Source organism: Megalobrama amblycephala, linkage group LG8 (assembly GCF_018812025.1).
Source record: "Megalobrama amblycephala isolate DHTTF-2021 linkage group LG8, ASM1881202v1, whole genome shotgun sequence".
Lineage (NCBI taxonomy): Eukaryota > Metazoa > Chordata > Actinopteri > Cypriniformes > Xenocyprididae > Megalobrama > Megalobrama amblycephala.
The window spans coordinates 7,950,685-7,974,105 of record NC_063051.1 but is presented as its reverse complement, the minus strand read 5'-3'; the positions used below and the strand labels follow the sequence as shown (position 1 = coordinate 7,974,105).

General features: G+C 35.5%; 3 protein-coding genes across 3 annotated transcripts; 1 reads left to right on the top strand and 2 right to left on the bottom strand.

Annotated features, from left to right (window-relative positions):
- Positions 1–366: 366 nt before the first annotated feature.
- On the bottom strand, positions 367–5,924 carry ctsz (cathepsin Z). Its single transcript, XM_048199035.1, has 6 exons — positions 5,764–5,924; positions 3,837–4,000; positions 1,584–1,763; positions 1,337–1,487; positions 1,091–1,256; positions 367–1,004 (listed from the first exon to the last, which is right to left on the bottom strand). Exons 1-6 carry the CDS (start codon positions 5,880–5,882, stop codon positions 879–881), a joined length of 906 nt encoding a protein of 301 aa, XP_048054992.1. The 5' UTR covers positions 5,883–5,924; the 3' UTR covers positions 367–878.
- A 1,788-nt stretch (positions 5,925–7,712) lies between these two features.
- Positions 7,713–12,070, top strand: si:dkey-249d8.1. The gene is made up of 4 exons (XM_048199033.1): positions 7,713–8,401; positions 9,314–9,503; positions 9,815–10,010; positions 11,134–12,070. Exons 2-4 carry the CDS (start codon positions 9,316–9,318, stop codon positions 11,224–11,226), a joined length of 477 nt encoding a protein of 158 aa, XP_048054990.1. The 5' UTR covers positions 7,713–8,401; positions 9,314–9,315; the 3' UTR covers positions 11,227–12,070.
- A 1,074-nt stretch (positions 12,071–13,144) lies between these two features.
- On the bottom strand, positions 13,145–23,421 carry npepl1 (aminopeptidase like 1). Its single transcript, XM_048199026.1, has 12 exons — positions 23,213–23,421; positions 22,334–22,519; positions 20,465–20,635; positions 20,237–20,326; positions 19,033–19,114; positions 18,644–18,786; positions 18,213–18,290; positions 16,234–16,334; positions 16,010–16,133; positions 14,710–14,886; positions 13,813–13,923; positions 13,145–13,729 (listed from the first exon to the last, which is right to left on the bottom strand). The coding sequence occupies exons 1-12, from the start codon at positions 23,360–23,362 to the stop codon at positions 13,565–13,567; spliced, it is 1,578 nt and encodes a 525-aa protein (XP_048054983.1). The 5' UTR covers positions 23,363–23,421; the 3' UTR covers positions 13,145–13,564.

Sequence of the window (23,421 nt, the reverse complement as noted above, 5' to 3'; positions counted from 1 at the left end):
ACAGCGTGCTGCGTGACGTCTTTTTATTAAATATGGTATGTAAAGGTACATACCATATTTAATTTAAGGTAAATGATGTTACTTTGAGGGGCAGCTTTACTGTTGTATGTTTCTTTAAAACATTTCTTAACTCGACTTACAAAAAAGAAAATAATAAAGGGCTATTGCAATTTAAAGTTCTCATCAGATTCAGATTCTAATCTTGAATCGGAGGTCCAAAGCATTTCTTAAAACTAAAGGTGTGGTCCTTGGTTGCTGTAACTGGCAATGAATGCAGACACAGTTTAGATGTTGGTAATTTCACCTGATGTACCACTCAGTTTAAAAGTAATACAATAATAACAGAATTAAAATAACAACAAGGAGTAAAACCTGATAAGACTTTTATTGAGTGTGATTGAAAACAGTGCAGTGAACCTAGCCATGGCTTCACATGTTGACAGTTTGACAGATGCGTTAAAGCAAAATCCCCATCAAAAAGAGAAGAAAACTCTACTTTTGCTTTTGGTATGCCATAGCAAACCCCAAAACCTAGGCACGTATCAGCACACGAGTCATTAAACGATCATCTGGCAATTTAAAACATAACCTAAAAATGTGAAATGTCCTAGTATAAAAAAACAACAACAATGGATCGCTTTTCCCTTTGTGTTCATTAAGTGGGGTAGAAAACCCTTAAAAAGGAAGAAATACAAGAACAAATCTGTACAATTTCTGATAAATCTTTCCTGAGATTTTCATTAAAAACTATTTAAAAAAACTGATCTGTGCAGCATAAGAAAATCATTCCTGCCCTGGATTCAAATGCCCTCTACAATTTGACAAGTTTGGACTAATTGAAGACTGCACTCTCTCTATGTAAAACATGTCACAGGGATCTACAGGTAGTTCTTTGGTAGAATGGGGTCTCCGTACATGCAGTCCTCTTCGATGGCGAGATTGTACGTGCTCCCACTGCCGCCCTTGTACGCACTGGTGACTATTCTGAGCCAGCCTTTCTCTCCCTAAATAACAAAAGAGCAGAACATACATTCAACATCTCAGTTTGAGTGTAGGGATTCACCAGCACACCTTTTCAGGTTTCGCTTACCCATGGCTCTCCCCAAGAATTACGGACGACCCAGTACTCCACTCCACTCTCATCAACGCCCCAACCAGCAACAGATACGATGTGGTTTATACCGGGATCCTGTACGTACTCCGAATACAAGCCACCAGTGTACGCATCAAGCTTTTCTGTCGCCATGATCCCGCAACTACAAAGGCAAAGAGCGTCAAAAACCTCTAAACATTGGTACAAACATAAGACCTAATCTTTCAGATCCAGTCTGTATACCTGATGGGTCCGCCAGAGTAGATCTCAGCTTTCATCTTGTCCAGTCCACTGACTGAGCCATAGTCTCCAACTTTCCAGAGAGTGTAGTTCTTTACAACATTGCACACGCCAAAGGTTGTGCAGGTTCCACACTGATTAAAGGTGTTACAGTCTGAAAGAAAAAAACAGATATGCGCATTAAATTAGAACTGCAAGCAATGACTGCATATCCAATCAAGTAAGATGCGCCACCGGACAACTTTCTTACCCTGATCCTTGGCCTGATAGTTGTTGCAGGTTTCATCAGGAATGCCATTAGTGTTTGCATATTGCCACACGCCAGAATGATCTCCACCTTCGCAGGAACCTGCGTCGCCACAGTCAATCACGTTCTGGACAGAGAGATAGGCAGATGGCCACGCCGCTTTCCGCTTGATGTTGATACGATCTAAAATAAAAAAAATTAAAAATAAGTCACATTGCCTGACAAAAAAGACAAAAAAGACAAAAAAAAAACAACAACAACAAAAAAAAAACAGGAATTTTAGCATTTTTTTCTTTTACAACAAAGGGACAGTAAAAAAAAAAAAAAAAAAATTTTTTTTTTTTTAATTATCCAAATTTAAAGGATTAGTTAACTTTCAAAAGAATTTTTCCTGATAATTTATTCACCCCCATGTCATACAAAATGTTCATGTCTTTATTTCTTCAGTCGAAAAGAAATAAAGGTTTTTGATAAACATTCCAGGATTATTCTCCTTATAGTGGACTTCAATGGAGCCCAAACAGTCAAAATGACCGTTTCAGTGCAGCTTCAAAGGGCTTTAAACGATACCAGACGAAGAATAAGGGTCTTATCTAGCGAAACGATCGGTCATTTTAGAAAAAAAAAAAAATACAACTGTATATGCTTTATAAACACAAATGATCGCCTTGCATGTGCTTTCCGTATTCTTCAAAAAGCTTATGCTGTATGTCCTACGCCTTCCCTATTCAACTTATGGAAAAAAACAGAACTGGTGCTGCGTTCATTCTGTAAGTAGAACAGGGAAGGCGTAGGACATATGGCGTCATTTTGACTGTTTGGGCTCTATTGAAGTCCACTATAAGGAGAATAATCCTGGAATGTTTTCATCAAAAACCTTAATTTCTTTTCGACTGGCGAAAGAAAGACATGAACATCTTGGATGACATGGGGGTGAGTAAATTATCAGGAAAATATTATTTGAAAGTGAACTAATCCTTTAATTCATGGCCACAATTTACTAAAACAAGGGAACAAATTAATAAAGTGAGGGAATGAATTCTGAATTCAATAAATTTTTCCCCCTGCTTTCCATGTGTGGTGCTCTGTACAAAAGAGATAAATATGTAATAGTTCATATAACATGTACTTCACACGATTTTGTGGAAAGTGTCAGTAAAGCTTCATTAAAAGGAAGTGGCATGTTCACAAATATGCTGAGTTGGTTGATCTCAAACATGCAAAAACCAGGAAAAAAAAACACCTTTTAGTCATAACAGCAGATCACATGAGAGTCAGGTGGTAGACAGAAAAGAAAAAAAAGACAAATGTCATAACTGCATGTGACAGATCCAGGCCATTACATTGTTAATGATTAAACAACCTTATGATTTTCTGTACTATCAACCTAGAGAAACGTCATTCTGCCATTTGCCTGAATGTTGCTGAGAAGAGGCAGGTGATGTTCTGTGGTTCCTCAAAAATCGTCAATTACTCACCCTCATGTGAATCCCATGTGATTCTTTTTTATGGGAAAAACAGCCAGGACATTTTGCTAAATACTTCCCTTTGTGATTCACAGGAACTTAATCAGTTAAAAACAGGTAACAGCCATCCTCATGGCCTTAAAGGGTTAGTTCACCCAAAAATTACATTTCTGTCATTAATTACTCATCCTTATGTCATTCCACACCCGTAAGACCTTCGTTCATCTTCGGAACACAAATTAAGATATTTTTGATAAAATCCGATGGCTCAGTGAGGCTTTTGAAATCGCTCATCACTAGATATTGGTAAATAAAGTTTTTATTTTGATTTTTTGGCGCACAAAAAGTATTCTCATCTCTTCATAACATTAAGGTTGATCCACTGTAGTCACATGAACTGTTTTAAATATGTCTTTAGTAGCTTTCTGGGCATTGAAAGTGTTAATTATCTTGCTGTAAATGGAGACCTCACTAAGCCATCAAAAATATCTTAATTTGTGTTCTGAAGATGAACGAAGGTCTTACGGGTGTGAAACGACATGAGGGTGAGTAATTAATGACAGAATTTTCATTTTTGGGTGAACTAACCCTTTAATGTCTGACGAAGCCGAAATGTAAACGTACCCGTTTTTTAACAAATAAAGTTCCAGTTTATTCCTCTAGAGTGAGTGCTGCACCTTTTCTCCAATCAATTTTTGGTTGCACCCCTTCTTTAACCTCTTGTGATTCACACACACACACACACCTGGTTGAACCACCCCTTAACATTTTTAACAACATTTTCCCTCACCTGCGAAAGCACTAGTACTTCCGTGTGCCCAGCATGAGCCGCAGTACTGGGGTATGTGTTGGTTGCGTGTGGTGCTGACGTAGTTGACGCCGTCAATGTTTCTCCAGTCCCATGCTTTGGGGAGGTTTTTTAAATTCATATATTCATAGGGACGTGGTCCAGTTCTGAAGAACACAAGAAAAAGTTTTTCAACAACCATCTACATTTACAGTATACTCTTCACTGACCACAAAAACACTGAAAGGGCATTCACAGCAAGCAGCAAGGGGCCATATAGAAAATTCCAGCAAAAAAACCCTCATGCACAACACAGGCCATCTGTTCTTCAGTTAACAATCAAAAATGGGAAATGAACCTTGAGCGCATGACAATTATAATTATAAAAGAAACAGGTGTCAAACGGTCTCATGATGGCTACCTTTTCACCACTCTGCTGTGTTTTTCTCTTAATAATTTCATGTGACGAATTGCCATGACGTGAGCCGCCTGTAGTACACTGGGCGACAATTGAGCCAAAAAATTCAATGAGATGACCAAATAATGGGAAAACTGATTCATGCATTATACTGGAAATCAAAAGTCAATTTGAGTGCATTGCATTGTGGGATATAGTATGCTGTGGTCAATACTGCACATTTTAGCAGAAAATTCACATATTTTATATGACAAAAATAGTAAAAGTAGTAGTTATTGCAAACATAGCCCATATGAGCCGGGATAAAATAATAATAATACCATAATAATGTACCAAAGCCTACGGAAGAGGATTAGGGCCAAGCAATAATAAAAAAAATAAAACCATCTCGAGATTAAAGTTGTTAAATTTCGAGAAAAATGTTGAGATAAAATGTTGAGAATAAACTCGTTAAATTACGAGAAAAAAACTCGTTCAATTTCGAGAAAAAAAGTCGTTAAATTACGAGAACAAATTCGTTAAATTATGAGAAAAATGTTGTTAAATTTCGAGAAAAAAGTCGAGATAAAATGTTGAGAATAAAGTCATTAAATTATGAGAAAAAATTCGTTAAATTACGAGAACAAATTCGTTAAATTATGAGAAAAATGTTGTTAAATTTCGAGAAAAAAGTCGAGATAAAATGTTGAGAATAAAGTCATTAAATTATGAGAAAAAAATCGTTAAATTACGAGAACAAATTCGTTAAATTACGAATTTGTTCTCATAATTTAACGACTTTTTTCTCATAATTTAATGACTTTATTCTCAACATTTTATCTCGACTTTTTTCTTGAAATTTAAAGAGTTTTTTTCTCGTAATTTAATGACTTTAATCTCGAGATGGTTTTATTTTTTTTATTATTGCTTGGCCCTAATCCTCTTCCGTACAAAGCTAAGCTTGGCTAATATCTAAAACAGGTTTTCAAACCCTGGGTCAAAAATAGGTCGCCAGGATGATTTAATAAGGAAAATATATAGGCTAACAGATGCCAGAGCACAATATTAAATCAACTAACTATAGGTCAAGCACAACAGGAAATACATTAGCATAAAAACACTGTTACAGGAAATAACTTCACAATGTTTTTTATATTTCTCAGCATGAGATTACGTAAAACATTTATTTTTGCTTCCAAACTTACAGACCCAGAACAGAAAATAACCATTATTTTAACGCTATATTTATAGTTACTTTTAGAACAGGTTTTAAAAGAAGAAGTAAAACTTAACATATTAAAACCTACACGTAACTTACATGTTTAAAGTATGTTTAGCACTCAGAGGCTAGGTCAGTAGGTGTATTACACGGAACAAACATAAGATAGCCTACCCAAAACTGCTGTCTAGATAGGCAGCTCACTAGATTTTAAGACACCACCCTAGTGTCGGATTTCTTACACTACTCACGGATATAAATGTACACATATAGATGAGTTTTATAAAGTTTAGAAAAATGATGGTCTGTCATACTTTACTCCTTGTAGGTTTCTGCTCGGCTGGGGTCTGTAGCAGGGCTGCTTCTCATTAAAATACCGTCCGGCGAAAACACCCGACAGCGTAAACAGATAAAAGAGCAGCACGCGAGCCATGATGAATCTCAGGCGGTCATATGATCATCACATGCGTCTGCACTGCGGTTTTATTCTTCGTGTCTGCCGGGAGGCGTGGAGAAAGTATCGAAACTAACTTTCTTATTGGGTATCTCCTACAAAACAATAGTTTATTGTTTATATTTGCAGACTCTTACTTGCCTCGAAATAAATGTGTGTGTGTGTGTGTGTGTGTGTGTGTGTGTGTGTGTAAACTGTATATTACTCGTCTCAGTAAATGATCTAGTATCAATACATTTTTGTAAAACAAACTGGGATAATAAAAATATTATAGCTAAAATGTTATTTTTTTAGTATTAATAATTTACTATTATAGTATTTATTGATATTTTTGTTTTCAAGGTGCAATGTGTAAAATTTAGGAGGATCTATTGACAGAAATGCATTATAATATACATAACTATGTTTTCAGTGGTGCATAAAACCTTACATAATAAACTATTGTGTTTTTATTACCTTGGCTTAGAATGAGCCATTTCTATCTCATACATCGCGGGTCCCCCTCCATGTCAAGTCGTCATTATGCGCCGCCATGTTTCTACAGCAGCCTAAACAGACAAACACTGTACAGAGCGAGTTTAGTCACTATGTTGCTGTTCCTCTAAATCATTCGTGTTTTTAGAGGCAGTTTGCATCGTCATTACATTGAAAATGCACAAAGTAGTAGTAGTAGTCATCTGGTTTATTAGAAGCAGAGACCGTTCTTTGTTAGAAGAAGAAACCTCATTGCTTCACACAAGCTATACTCTCTGCTCTCTCAGACGACGACATGTCGGCCAGACGGCCACCGTAGCTTCTCCGAAAGGGAGGGGTGCGCACCGTTAGTTGCAGTTCGCAACCTCACCGCTAGATGCCGCTAAAATTTACACACTGCATCTTTTCAGTTTTTGCATAAATATATACACTATATTGACAAAAGTTTTGGGACGCCTGCCTTTACGTGCACATGAACTTTAATGACATCCCATTCTTAATCCACAGCTATAACAGCCTCAACTCTTCTGGGAAGGCTTTCCACAAGTTTTAGGAGTGTGTTTATGGGAATTTTTGACCATTGTTCAAGAAGCGCATTTGTGAGGACAGGCAGTGATGTTGGCGAGAAGGCCTGGCTCTCAGTCTCCGCTCTAATTCATCCCAAAGGTTTTCTGTCAGGTTGAGGTCAGGACTGTCTGCAGGCCAGTCAAGTTCCTCCACACCAAACTCGCTCATACATTCTTTATGGACCTTGCTTTGTGCACTGGTACGCAGTCATGTTGGAACAGGAAAGGGCCTTGCTTTTTTCCCACAAAGTTGGGAACATGAAATTGTCCAAAATGTCTGTTCTTGAGCTAATCTGAAGGCCACACAAAGTTTGGAGGTCTGTAGCTATTGACTCTGCAGAAAGTTGGCGACTTCTGCGCACTGTGTGCCTCAGCATGCACTGACCCCGCTCTGTGATTTTACGTGGCCTACCACTTCATGGCTGAGTTGCTGTTGTTCCCAATTGCTTCCACTTTGTTATGATACCACTAACAGTTGACTGTTGAATATTTAGTAGTGAGCAAATTTCACGAATGGACTTATTGCACAGGTGGCAACCAATCACGGTACCAAGCTTGAATTCACTGAGCTCCTGAGAGCGACCCATTCTTTCACTAATGTTTGTAGAAGCAGTCTGCATGCCTAGGTGCTTGATTTTATACACCTGTGGCCATGGAAGTGATTGGAACACCTGAATTCAATGATTTGGAGGGGTGTCCCAATACTTTTGCCAATATAGTGTGTGTGTATATATATATATATATATATATATATATATATATATATATATATATTTATATATACACACACTATATTGGCAAATGTATTGGGACACCCCTCCAAATCATTGAATTCAGGTGTTCCAATTTATTAGTTTCAGTTTATTTCATCTGAAGGGCAAAGTCCAGTCTTAATGTTTACGACTTAAGAGACGTGAGTACAGGTAAGCATATTCTCTGCTATTCTTTTACATAATTATATATCTAACTTAGTAGTATACTTGTATTGAAATCTTTTTCACCAGTTGTTTTCAGTGAAACAAATCCATTAATCTGAGAAATGGTTCACCAGATGAGAAAATGGTTGCTGTGATCTGAATAAGCTGCTTCATGGGCTTCATAATGCACAGCACAAACAAAAAGATATAACATATGATAAATGAATATGGTAATTATCAGTATCATAGTATTTTTGATAGAACCATTGCCACCCGATTCCAAAACCATTTTGTGGTGCCACCACAGTACTTTTTTTCAAGAGAAAGAAATAAAAAAAGTGATAATAGTGGTTCAGTATGGATGATACTGTACACGATACTCATGTTTTTATAAGCTAAATTTGAATTTTTTTCTAATGCAGAGGTGTTTTTGAGTCAGTTGTTATCAATGTGTTTGCAGGCGTGTCTGTGGTTCGGGTGACAGTGATAAGGAGCCTGTACCTCTTAAACACCATTTATAGGGAACAACTCATAATTGTTGGTAAGGACACGGAAAGAAAATTTTTAATAAAATTTAGTTCAGTAGTTATATATATAAATTTAGTTCAGTGTGTGTGTGTGTGTGTATATATACACTCCTAAAAATAAAGGTTGTTTATTGGCATTGATGGTTCAATAAAGAACCTTTGACTTCCATGGAACGTTTCAACTGCACAAAAGTTTCTTTATCAGAAAAAGGTTCTTTAGATTTTTCAAATGTTCTTCAAACTAAGAAAATATTGTTTTGTTTTTAATAATTTCACTGTGGCATTGCTGTGAAAACCCCCTCTTGGAACCTTTATTTTTAAGAGTATAATAGTGCTGTCAAATCGATTAATCACGATTAATTACATCTAACATAAAAACATAAAAGAATGTATGTAATACATACACTGTAAAAAATATTTTATGATTTATCACAACATTTTTTTCTTTTTGTCAAATCAACTTGGATAACAATCCAGATAACATAATATTTTGAGTTCCTGTTGATTAAATCAATCACCTTCATTGTATTAACTCAAATTTTTAATTTCAGTAAACTCAATGTGAATCTCAATCTGTTCAGTGAAATTTTAAGGCAACCAGGTAACTTACTTTTTTAAGTCAAAGCAACAATTCATTTCTACAGTGAATGTGTGTGTGTGTGTGTGTGTGTGTGTGTGTGTGTGTGTGTGTGTGTGTGTGTGTATATATATATATATATATATATATATATATACACACAAACTTTTATGTTTGATGTGATTAATCGATCAATTTGACAGCACTAATATAAAATGTTACAATTAAACATTATGTAATCATGTCTGGTCAGCTGAGATATATTTTAAGTGTTTGTTGTTTGTAATGTCAACTGTTCTGATTTAACTTTGAAAAGTAACTAGTTAACATCTGTTATTCATGTGATCAGACATGGCAGAACAAAGTCAAGCCAAAAAATTAAGGAGTCAGGTCAAGGGTTTCCTTTGTGACGTGAGCCCCATAAAAGACACCAAAGCACCATATTTTGATGCTATTCTTCAACACGAAGGTGAAAATAGCAAAGTTGTGGCCTTCAGAGCAGAAGATCACATCAACTTCCACAATGCTGAAACCACCCGGTAAGCCTTCACACACAAAAATAAAGGCATCCTACTTTCCTAAAGTTTCTAAAAGGCCATATCACCATATACAGGCACTGTGGTGTTTTAATGAGCAACATACAGTTTTATTCAACCACCCTATTTTTGCACTTTGCACTTTATCTATCTTGTATATTTGTATATTATTCTTTTATTCTCTGTCTTGTCTTGTTGCTGTCACTCTGTTGCACTGTGGAGCTTCTGTCACTAAAACAAATTCCTAGTATGTGTAAACCTGGCAATAAAGCTCTTTCTGATTCTGATTCTAAAACATCAAAACCTTTGTACAGGAGCCTAGTTACACTAGAGGATGTCATATTACAGCCATCTGTGGAGCCCAGCAGAAAAATGGACGTGTTTTACACACACAGCTCCACAATGTCCTGCATTCGTGACCTAGGAGAAGCGTTTGAAAACAGCTTGTCTCCTAGATCACAAGGTGTACAACTGTCTGAACTCCTAAACTCAGATACAAAATCAAAGAGGGTAGGTAGTTTCATTATTGCTGTCACCATATTGTACCATATTGATCAAAAATACAAAGAAAAAGAAAAATGATTTTTTATCAACAACATGAAGTTCATGAAATATTACATGAGGGTTAGGGAAGGAACTGCAGGGGGTTCATAAATTGATGAAAAGTTAATAATGAATTAAATCTTATAAATTTAAAATGAGAAGAAATAAGTGATTTTAAAATTGTGTGGACTTGATTTTCCATGTAATTATAGTCGCCTGACTTTAGTGGCCGTTCTTGTGTGTGCAATTCCACAAAACTGGAAGACTTTTTGAGCAAAAGGCTTTAGAAAAGAAAATTTAAAAGATAAAAAAGAATAATTAGGGTGAATCAATGAATTCTGAATAAATATACTGTGAATATTAAGTAATCATGGTATCGATAAAAAAGTAACTGTAGACTGATTAAGAGTGTTTTAAAAAAAGTAATATATTCTAATTACAAATCATTTTTAACTTAGATTTGGTGGACAAATGTTTTCAATATATTAATAATATTCTAAAACTGCTTTACTGATTATTTAAAGAAACAATTATAGGTAACACTTTGGGTTCATTAGTTAAACATTAGTTAATGTATTAACTAATATGAATAACCATGAGCAATACATTTGTTACTGTATTTACTAATGTTCGTTAATGACAGTTGATCAAAATACAATTGTTCATTGTTTGTTCATGTTAGTTCACAGTGCATAACTAATGTTAACAAGATTTTGTATAAGTATTAGTAAATGTTGAAATTAACATTAACAAAGATTAAGAAATGCTGTAGAAGTGCAGTTCATTATTAGTTCAAGGTAGCTAATTAGGTTACCAAGGTAATTAATTGTAAGTGTTACCCAATTATAAAAGATTACATTGAAGTACAAAAATATTATATTATTTTACAATCTTGAGACAGTTATTCCATGCACCTAGATATTTGTTTACTATTTAAAATTTGTATTTAATTTTAATTCATTTCTGAGGTTTATTCAAGTCATTTTTCGATAAATGGACATTTGAGTGTATTTTTTAATTACTCCAGACCCCAAAAAATGAGTGTCATGTCACTGCAGATGCATCTGCTTGTTTTCTGCATATTGCACAGGTCAACATCAATGCAAAGATTATCCAGAGGTGCTCAAGGGAAACAGTTTTGTGTGGGATGGACGGTATCTTCCAAGAACTAAGTACACTGTAGCAGATACTACAGGCTACATGAGTCTAACGGTCTGGTGTGAACACAACATTACTGTTGGAGAATGGTACAACATCACAAACGTCTCTGTGGGAAAGTTCATGGGCAAAACATCCCTTTCAACTACCAAAAACACACAGATTGTCAACATCCCATCTCAAGGTACAGCGTTTGCTGTTGAAGTGCCAACAGAAACTATCAAATGTGACATCATTGGTGCAAACATTAAGAATATCTTCATTTGTCCTCGTTCACATAAACTCAGCGACGTGTCATCAAGCCCCACTGTATATTGTTTCTCATGCAACATGCATTATAAAAGCTCAGCCATCATAATGAAGATCAGCGGTCACCTGGAACTTAAACCAGAAACGGGAAATGTTGTGGAGGCAAACATTGAAGATGAGGTGATCAGATCAGTGCTCACAGTGGAGCCCCGCACATCACGAGAGGATGTTCTTCAGAGCTTCATTGCTCTGCCACCCATGCAGATTACAATTTGCGAGAACATCATTGTAAAGATGGAAGATGTTCCTCAGAAGGCTGAAATAAAGTCTGAAGCTGAGCTGCCTGTTAAAGTGGAACCCGTGGATGAATCTTCTGACTTTTATTCACCCCCAGACCATGGCTTTCTATTCAGTTCACAAGTCAGAAAAAGAAAATCTACCAATTGAGCCTGATCTTAGAAGAAATGTAAAATACTCGATGATTTCCATTACTGTACTATACAATCAGCATAAGGAAAGTCTGACAAAGACTACCAGGAGTAGTCTTGTGTAGCTTAAAGTGTAAATCATTTAACCCTCTGGTGCTATTCGGTTATTCTCGACTAAAAGATTTTACGTTTTGTTTTAGTTTTTTACTTCATCAGAATGGTACGAAACTTGGTAAAGGTTTTGGCACTTGCTTTGTGAACACACACACATAAAAAAACATGATTTGAAAAGGTTAAATGGTCCTGAAAAAAAGTCACACTTGTGCACCTCACGGTCAAAATTGACTGCATTGGGAGACGAATTTCATCTAGTGAAAACTCTTGATACTGCGGCCAAACAAAATCTTACTGAAAGCTAATTTTTTGAGATATCATGCTCAAATTTGGAACACAACACAACAGATTTATGGCTTTTTCTTGCAGTTTTAGAGTAAAAAGTATTTTTGAAAATATATATTTCATATAAAAATTATTTTCATATAAAAATAATAATTTTCATATAAAAATTAATAATTTGCCAAGTGTTATATTTTAAAAGAGATCAAAATTAAGTCTGTGCTCTAAAGCATTCATGATGGTTTAAGTTGGAAATTTCATTTTCAGGTGTATGCTCATAAAGTGAAAAAATTTGATTATAACTACAGCATAAATATAATTTAGTACCATAAAATCCCCTATAAATACACAATATTAAATAAAAAAACATTATCAAACTAAAATATAGTACATTCATTTAATTAAAATACTAAAAAAAAAACCCATTAAAATGTCAACGCAATGTTAACTTCATATTTAGTTTGTTTTAAAGTTATGAAACCTTATATAAATGTTTATCAGAAAAAAATAAATATATTACTTCCAAATTATGTGTAATTAATGATTACAAAAAAAAAAGTCAGTGACTGTTTGATATTTCTACATGCCATAGAATTGGTTTTACTGTTTAAGTATGTAATAGAAGTTAATTGGTGGTGATTGATTGTGATGTGTTATTCCTCTTTGCACAACCTATAGATTTGACGTTACCTTTGAATAACTGCATAACAAACATGAACAAACATTTTTTTAACCATTTACTCTAAAAAGATTTTGTCATTCACATTCCATATTCTTCATTTGCCACACTTACAAGATTGGCATCAAAAGTGGATATGGCCATCAGCACACATTTGGTGTAATAAAAAAAAAACATCACTTACACTGACATTGTGTTTGTGTCATCATTTATGTTTGAAATGAAAATAAAATGAATGCATTTTAAAAATTTTCTGATTGAAAAAAAAAAAAAACATTGAAGAACTTGGTACAGTATTTGCTCATAGATATGTCAGGTGCTCCTTGCCATCCTTTGCCTATGGCAACTTCAAAACAACAAAATGTGAAAGAGATTCACATGTACATGACGAAACATTGAGACAACGTTGCACTTTTATTTAAATTCATAACTGTATATACTGTCAACTCCACTGAGGAAGGTTATCTGTGGTGGTCAGTACAGGATGGGATAGAGCAAGGAGTGTGTGTGTGTGTGTGTGTGTGTGCGCCTAATAGATGCAACTTTTGTGAAAGAACATGTACAAGGCGTAGATATTTTGTTTTGAAGATCAAGAACCATTTGAATTCATCTTAGACAAGTCTCCTCCTCTTGCAGTCCCTCTCCATCTGGTCTTCAGAGGCAGATTTGACTGTGGAGGCCCCCAACGGGGACACGGAGTTGAGCAAGGGGTCCTCAGATGCCTGGCCGAAGAGAGCCAAGAGCATGGCCACACCGAAACCAGTGGCTCGCTCACCCTGTTGACAATCCACATTGAGGAGTTATTAATAATTCTTGAAGAAATATGCTTAATTTTGAATTATGCTCAGTATATACGCACAGCATGGACAGGTGAAGCGATGTCCACATGCACCCAAATGCCTGGCCAATCAAAACCCAGATGAGAGCCAATGAAGAGGCCAGCACAGGAGCTCTGCGCATTCTCACGGTCCTGTGGACACAGAACACGAGCACCCACGTAAAGTCAATTCAGGAAAAAATCGTTAAATTACTATTATTTTTTTTTTGATTTCATTTTGTCCTAGGTTGTGGTGAACTGACAATTCCAATTCAGACCAGCAATAAAATAAAAATAAATCTATAAATTATTATAACAATAAACAAAATAAAACAATTGGAAAATTAAATAAAATGAAAATAAAATAAAATACTAATAAAATAAAGTAAAATAAAAATAATAAAATAATAATTCAAATTTAATTTTGCCCTAAGTATTGTAGAACTGACAATTACAGTTCACAACCGTAATTACATTTAATTTATATAATAATGTAAAATAAAAATAGAAATAAAATAAAATAAAATAAAATAAAATAATAAATTAAAAAAGATAAACAGTAAAATAAAACAAAAATAAAAAATAATTAAAATTTAATGTCCTAGGTTGTGGAGAACTGACAATTACAGTTCAGACAGCAATAAAATAGTATAAATATAAAATATAATAAAAAAAAATTTAAATAAATGAAAAGTAAAATTAAGCAAAATAACAAAATACAAATAAAATAAAAATGAATAAAAAGAAAAGCTAAAAAGTCCCTCCTGTCCTCATGAGATGAACAATTATTATGCAGTGTGCATTATGCACTGTGTGATGCACAATTACATTAACTTCCATCACTGTACTGAACATTTTTGCATGGGGGAAAAACGAATTAAAAAAAGGACACTTTTTATCCCTTTTCACTCCACACCCATCTCTTCCCTTTTTCCTCACCGCCACAGAGTTCTTCATGTCAGCCACAGCTGAGGTGAATTCACTGAAGTGAAGCTCGGGGCAGTAGACCAGAGGATGCGCCAGGTCTCCGCTGCTGCGGCCCGCTCTCACACAAGCGGCCTCCCACTGCTCATTGTTGGTCATCACAGCAGCATGATACTTCCCTGTGGAGATTCCCTACAAGAGGAAACAGCAGACATTAAAGGCAACATAAAACAGGAGAGACGCAGGGTGTTTCAGTAGTGTGGGACTTGATTTTTTGATTGGGAATTAAATGGATAAAGAAAAGTGGAAATTCCATATAAGAATGAAATTGCATGTTGATATAAAATGCTATATACACTACAGATCAAAAGTTTTGGTTTGCAAGATTTTTTTTTTTTTGACAGAAGTCTGTATTTGTTAAAACATAGTAAAGATATTGTAAAATATTATTACAATTTAAAAAATTTATTTGTGTGATGAAGGCTGAATTTTCAGCATCATTACTCCAGTCTTCAGTGTCACATGATCCTTCAGAACTCATTAAAATATGCTGATGTGCTGCTCAAGAAACATTTCTTATTATTATCAATGTTGAAAACAGTTGTGCTGCTAAACATTTTTGTGGATACTTCAATACATTTTTTCAGGATTTTTTTGATAAATAGAAAGTTCATAAGAACATCATGTAATTGAAATAGAAATTTTTGCAACAACATGCATGTCTTTACTCTCACTTTTGATCAATTTAATGCACCCTGCTGAATAAAAATATATAAGCAACACTGATAATAATATTTAAATGGATTTTTGTGAGCACCAGTGAGGATTTCAGTGACTAAAATGCATGACAAAGACAAAGGTCTCAAAAAAAGACTAAAGGTTTCCATCACATGATTATGAGAACACAAGTAACCAAGTCAGGGTGTAACCAGTTTTTGCCGAGATCCAAAGTGCAACATTTCAAAACAGCATTATGTGTTAGCTGATAAACAGAGAAGTGGATTGGATTCTGGCTTTCCTCCAATTGTTCCTGATATCATGTGACACTTTGAAGTCCCTTTTTATGCTTAGGTTGGGAAAAAAGAAAAAAAAAATAAAGAAAAAAAAAAGAAATCTTGTCTTGGCCCAGAAATCTTGTCTTGAACACTTCATATCAATATACAAGATCTTATTCTTAGTCAAAACCTGTAAAAACTTGTACTCACACATCTCATTGAAGATGGAATGACTGCTTTGAAATTTAATATGGAATTATTATCTTTTCAGGCTTAAGAAAACAAGATCTTCACACACTAATATGTCAGCACGAACACACCTGTGCACCGGTCAGCGTTGCCATGTCCAGTATGATGTCCGCAGAGAGATCTTTGCTTGCATATACAACACCATCAGAGAGCACCAGCCTCCCTTCAGCATCTGTGTTGTTTATCTCCACTGTCCTGAGAAACAATGGAAACACACCTCAGTTTTAGTCAAACTGCATGTTGATGGATAGGACACAACCAGTTATACATCAATAGTTGACATGCCAACACTTACTTTCCAGAGTACATAGTGTGTATATCATCTGGTCGAGTGGCTGTAGGTCCCACTGAGTTCTCAGCCAGGCAGAAGACTGCATGAAGGTTGTCCTTAAAGCCCTGAGACAAAACAGATTTTTTTTTTTTTTTTAAAGAAATTAATACTTGTATTCAGCAAAGATGCATTAAATTGACCAAAATGATAGTAAAGACATTTATAATTGTTACAAAAATTTCTATTTCAAATAAATGCAGTTTTTTCGATTTTTCATGGACTCCTGAAAAAAATATGTTTCCACAAAAATATTAGGTAGCACAACGGTTTTCAACATTTATAATAAGAAGAAATGTAGGGCTGTCACTAACGATTATTTTGGTAATTGAGTAATCGGTCAATTATTTTAATGATTAATCGGGTAATCTGTTGTTTATATTGGCTATTAATCAGGTAATCTGTCGACTCTTTTGACGATTAAATCAGGTAAACTATTGACTAATTTGATGGTTAATCGGGTACTCTGTCGGTTATTTTGACTATTAATCGGGTAATCTGTCGACTCTTTTGACGATTAAATCAGGTAAACTATTGACTCTTGATGGTTAATCGGGTACTCTGTCGGTTATTTTGACGATTAACCGGGCAATCTGTCGGCTATTTTGGCGACTGATCAGGTAATCTGTCGACTATTTTGATGATTAAATCAGGTAAACTATTGACTCTTGATGGTTAATCGGGTACTCTGTCGATTATTTTGACGATTAATCGGGTAATCTGTCAACTCTTTTGACGATTAAATCAGGTAAACTATTGACGCTTTTGATGGTTAATCCGGTACTCTGTCGGTTATTTTGACGATTAATCGGGTAATCTGTCGACTCTTTTGACGATTAAATCAGGTAAACTATTGACTCTTGATGGTTAATCGGGTAATCTGTCGGTTATTTTGACGATTAATCGGGTAATCTGTCAACTCTTTTGACGATTGAATCAGGTAAACTATTGACTCTTGATGGTTAATCAGGTAATCTGTCGGTTATTTTGACGATTAATCGGGTAATCTGTCAACTCTTGACGATTAATCGGGTAATCTGTCAACTCTTTTGACGATTAAATCAGGTAAACTATTGACTCTTGATGGTTAATCAGGTAATCTGTCAGTTATTTTGACGATTAATCGGGTAATCTGTCGTAATTTGACGATAAAATCAGGTAAACCATTGACTCTTGATGGTTAATCAGGTAATCTGTCGGTTATTTTGACGATTAATCGGGTAATCTGTCAACTCTTTTGACGATTAAATCAGGTAAACTATTGACTCTTGATGGTTAATCGGGTACTCTGTCAGTTATTTTAACGATTAATCGGGTAATCTGTCGACTATTTTGACGATTAAATCAGGTAAATTATTGACTCTTTTGATGGTTAATCGGGTAATCTGCCGGTTATTTTGACGATTAATCGGGTAATCTGTCGACTATTTTGTCGACTAAAATTTGTATATTAGAATAATTTCTGAAGGATCATGTGACACTGAAGACGGAAGTAATGACGCTGAAAATTCAGCTTTGCCATCATAAGAATAAATTACATTTTAACGTATTAATTACATTTTAACGTATTAAAATAGAAAACTGCAATAATATTTCACAATATTACTGTATTTTTGATCAAATAAACGCAGCCTTGGTGAGGAAAAGGGACGTCTTTCAAAATATTATGAAATCTTAGCAACTCCAAACTTTGGAATGGTCTATTGACGTCACACACACTTAAATGTTTGCTGTGTAGTCATGAAATCAAACACCCTCCCATAAACAAAATATAAGACGGTCACTGTGGACGTATTTGGGATTAATAGCAAGGTGTAAAGAGCAATCCATCTCAGCTGCCCACTTGTGATCAGACCTCCAGAGACAGGGGTTAGGACCTTTAATGTAGATAAGTTTAACAGCCAGTGATCTTCTAGCTACCAGAACAATAAATTTCTTTGCAGTACCTGTTTAACAGTAGCTTTAAAAGCTCCTAAAATTGCTGCAGCTCCTCCACAGTCTCTCTTCATCCCTGGCATTGTGGTCTAAAAGGGGACAAAAAAATAAAATGTAAAAAAAAATAATAATAATCTATAATCTTAAATAGTGTCATTGCAGATATAGTGTGGTGTTTAAAGGTGAAGTGTGACATTTGTGTGCCTCTAGTGGCACCAAACAGCATTGCAAAATATCTGTCTTCTTTGGTCTGACAAACTCATACTCTGATGGCATTTTTTTGTGGAATTTTTATAACTTCAAGTATACTCTGCTGCACATTAAACTTGAATGGGTTTAATATTAATACCAAAAATTACACACTTCACCTTTAAGAAACAACGTATTGAGTGCTCTGCCCATTTTTTAGTGCACTGGGCTAACAGTGAGGTGCGGTATTTACTTTGCCCTTGATGCTGAGACCACCGGTGTCATAGACAATGCCCTTGCCCACCCAGGCAATGGTCTGTGTGGCACCTGAGGGGGTATGGCTAAGAACAGCCAACGCAGGAGGATGCTGGGCAGCTTTACCAACTCCATAGATGCCTAAAAAGAAAGTGATTTTGCACACATGAACATATGCACAAGGTAACGGTCACTTGCATTTTTAAGCTTAAAATTAAATTTTCCTTTACATGCCAGAAAAACTTCATCTAGAGGAATAAGCCCAATGTCAGCTGTTGAAAAATTACATATCCATTGACTCATCTTGTGATGAAAGCACAAGCTCATCTTTTTCATCATCATAGATCAGAAATCTGCTGACTTTTTAAAGAACAAACTCAAGATTACCTCCAAAGCCCTTTTGTTTCAGTTCTTCTCCTCTAATTATAGTTGGAGTGATGCCTAAGCTGTTCCCCACTGCCTTGATTTCCTGAAGAAGATTGCATAAAAGATCATGAGTGGAAAAGTCTATTTCAGCAATTTCAATGTGAACTAAAACTATTAACAATAATGGTCATTAATTGAAATAAAGCTGAAATAAAATATAAATATTATATGAAAAATTTAAACTACCTGAAATAAAATAAGTTTAAGTTTAAGTACAAAAATGACTAAAACTGAAATAAAAATAAATTAAAACTAAAAAAATATTAAAAAAGGAAACACTTTACAATAAGATTCCATTTGTTAACATTAAATAACGACATTAGTTAAAATGAACTAACAATTAAAAATATTTCTAAACCATTTATTAATCTCAGTTCACTTCAGCATGTATTGTTCATTATTAATGTTATTTAATGCATTAAAGGGGACCTATAATGCCCGTTTTCACAAGATGTAATATAAGTCTCTGAATGTGTCTGTGAAATTTCAGCTCAAAACACCTCACAGATCATTTATTATATCAATGCAAATGAGCTGCTGCTCCCGGCCCCCTTTCCAGAAGAGGGAGGAGCTTTAAGTTTGGGCTTCGGTTGCTTAACAACAACAAAGCTGGAGAATCTCACGCAGCCAAAATGAGGATTGTCAGTAACGGTGTTCAGCCTTACATTGTTCAAACCGGAGTCAGACACTGATGGAGAGACTCAGGAAGAAGTTACACCTTTGGCCTCGCCCCCTTTGTTACGTGTTCCCGGGGGCAGGGTTAATGTAAATTTTAGGGTAATTGAGGTCACCAACCCGGGAAGAAGCTTGTTGTAGCCCTTAAAAAGCAATTGTTTATGCTCAAACAGCAACATTACACACTGACTCAAGTTAAAAAAGTGAAATCATAATCAACCACCCCTTTAACTTACATTAAATAATGGAAGCTTATTGTAAAGTGTTACCAAAAAAAAAAAAAAAAAAAAAAAAAAAAAACAACCCACTAATATAAAATGACAAAGGCCTTCAACAAAACAACTAAAATAAACTAAAAAAATAAAATGAAAACTGAAAAATATAAAAATAAAAACTAATTCAAAATATTAAAAAATACTGTAACGGTATATAAATATTACTAAAAGCAGTGTTTCACAGAGCTATCCGAACATCGAGGAGAAACGCTTGCCTCCAGGAAGTCATCAGTATTCATCTCGCTGCATGGAGTGTCCACGATTCGAGCGGCCAGGCGAACTCCATCCGCTGCATTGGCAAGACACTGGAAACAAACACTCGCACATTCATACGGATGTAAAAGAATGATACATAAACATACATGAACTAGTAACAGTGGCTTGAGCTGAGTAAGGTAACCGACTTGATCTGTGGCATGAGGAAGTAGATCCAAACACTTTACCTCCAGTGTGGAGACCTCCAGAGGGCCGTTGTCCTGACCCACAGAGACAAACTCCACAGTGACGTGCTTCTTCTCTGTCCTGCGAGAAGACGCTGAACGGCGGGTGAACAGCGGGAAAGCTCGGGCAATGGCACACGCTGATGCGAAAATATCAGAACGCTCACACACCATCTGAGGAGCCAATAAGAAACTTACCATGTGGCATCAACAGCTTTTGTGGCATAACACTGATTTCAATAGAATAAAACTGCAAACTGTATCTTGATTTTAACATTTAACATGTTGTGGCTATACTTATGAAACACTATGTATTTCAAATATTTATCATTTTCCATTGTAAACGGAAGCTGTCTTTTATAAACATGATTTTCGAATGGTTAGATCTATAACCGTAATTCATATGAAATAACATTAAAAAGTAATATACAATTTAATATTTATTTTACACACACACACACACACACACACACACACACACACACACACACACACACACACACACACACACACACACACACACACACACACAAAATGCACTCAGCTTTTCACTTACTGTGTTTCATTATCAATCAAATCATTATCTCTAAAGTAAATGGGTGTATGTTTCTGGTTCATGGCGATGAATATTGTTAAAGAACTGTAAACTGAGGAAACATGGTTCTTTAAATGAAAGTGTCACCATATTTATATGTGATCCTGGACCACAAACCAGTCATAAGTCGCACGGATACATATGTAGCAATAGCCAACAATACATTGTATGTATGGGTCAATATTATCGATTTTTCTTTTATGCCAAAAATCATTAGGATATTAAGTAAAGATCATGTTTCATTAAGATATTTTGTAAATGTCCTACTGTAAATATATCAAAAATGCTAAGGACTTCATTTGAACAACTTTAAAAGGACATTTTCTCAATATTTTGATTTTTTTGCACCCTCAGATTCCAGATTTTCAAATAGTTGTATTTCGGCCAAATATTGTCCTATCCTAACAAACCATACATCAATTTCAGATGATGTATAAATCTCAATTTAAAAAAAAAAAAAAATTACCCTTATGACTGGTTTTGTGGTCCATGGTCACATATGAGGGAGGAGGAGATACAGAGATGGAAATTACATGGAAATTAAGAGAAACATAAAATGGAAATGCAGACTAAACATTAAAGGAATAGTCCACTTTTAAATAAAATTTTCCTGATTTACTCACCCCCATGTCATCCAAGATGTTCAGGTCTTTCTTTTGTCATTCTAAAAGAAATTAAGGTTTTTGATGAAAACATTCCAGGATTTTTCTCCTTATAGACGACTTCAATGGCCTCCAGATGGTTGAAGGTCAATTCTACTTACGGAAAAAAATGAAACTGGTGCCGCGTTCGTTCCGTAAGTAGAATTGGGAAAGCGTAGGACATACAGCGTAAGTGTTTTGTAGAATGTGTGCAAGGAGATAATTTGTGTTTATAAAGCATATACAGTTGCATTTCCTCGTCTGGTGTCGTTTAAAGCTCTTTGAAGCTGCACTGAAACTGTAATTTTGACCTTCAACCGTCTGGAGGCCATTGAAGTCCACTATAAAGAGAAAAATCCAGGAATGTTTTCATCAAAAACCTTAATTTCTTTTCGACTGACGAAAGAAAGACATGAACATCTTGGATGACATGGGGGTGAGTCAATTATCAGGAAAATGTTATTTAAAAGTGGACTAATCCTTTAAGCCACAAGCTGTCAAGACCAATGCAGTCTGAAACAGTAATATTTTCCTAGTCTATTTGAACAAAAGGACTACATTTTACAGGAAATTTGATGAAGATGGACCCAATTAGAGTTATAAGCAATCTGAATAATGATGTGAAATGAGACTGACCACAATGCAGCGGTTGTTGCCAGCAGGCAGGCAGGTTCGGACCAGACGGGTGAGGAAGTGGGCAGATGATGGGCTGTTGTGACGGCTGACTCGTGAAGGAAGGGCTGCCACAGCTGCATGACTCAAATACAGCGGGCAACTATCCGTAGGGTTGGGGTTCAGAGAAGACAAAGCTGCCTGCCATATCTGAATGCAAATACAGCACACATAAACAAAATGTGTGGCAAAAAATAAAAAGGTAGTGCAATGCAATATTATTTGCTAGTGTACCTGAAACCTCATCTAGTGTGAAGAAAAATAACATCATATCATACACAGGCAATAAAATCTAAACAATCCAGACTGTCAGGTCTATCAGGAAATCTTGATGATGATGATGATGATGATAAACACTCACTTGTCAGATTTAATCAAGCATTGAAACAACACAATGTGTTTGACTTTGTGAGAAAGTACTATTCATAAACATTGGTGTGCTCCAAAATATGTTCATGAATATCACAGCTGCACATGGTACCATGTTCAAAATACCACAGTATTACTATTACCATGGTGTAAGTGGTATTAAATAGTACTGGAAGTACCAATATACCATGATATTGCAATGTCCAATATCAATAAACAAGGTAAGAATTTGACTGTTAATTTAATGAAATAATGACTTCTTAAGAGTCAGTGAAGAATAATAACTTAACTAGCCAAAATGGCTTTAATTATCTTTTAATAAATATCTATAACAGACGTTTCCATTAGTAAATGCAGATTAGCGGTCTGTTACACAACACTAGTGAGTCCAGGCAGATTTCTCCATAACTTTAGCCTGTAAGCTAACGTCAATGTGTTTGCAAGCAGAGTTACTTCTTATTAAACATTTCGTACCTCTTTTGTGACCACTGGCTGCAGTTTCCCTTTCACCTGGGTCCAGTTGATCTGTTGCAGATTGGCGAGCTGGCCGACGATAAGGACCGGGCGGTTCTGCGGCTCTGAGTCCCCGGCAGAAGCCTTGAACTCGAGCACTACGTTCGCCATCTTCCACCCGAATGACAGTCTCTCTTCAGAAGGAAGATGCACTTTAACCTTCCGCTTCT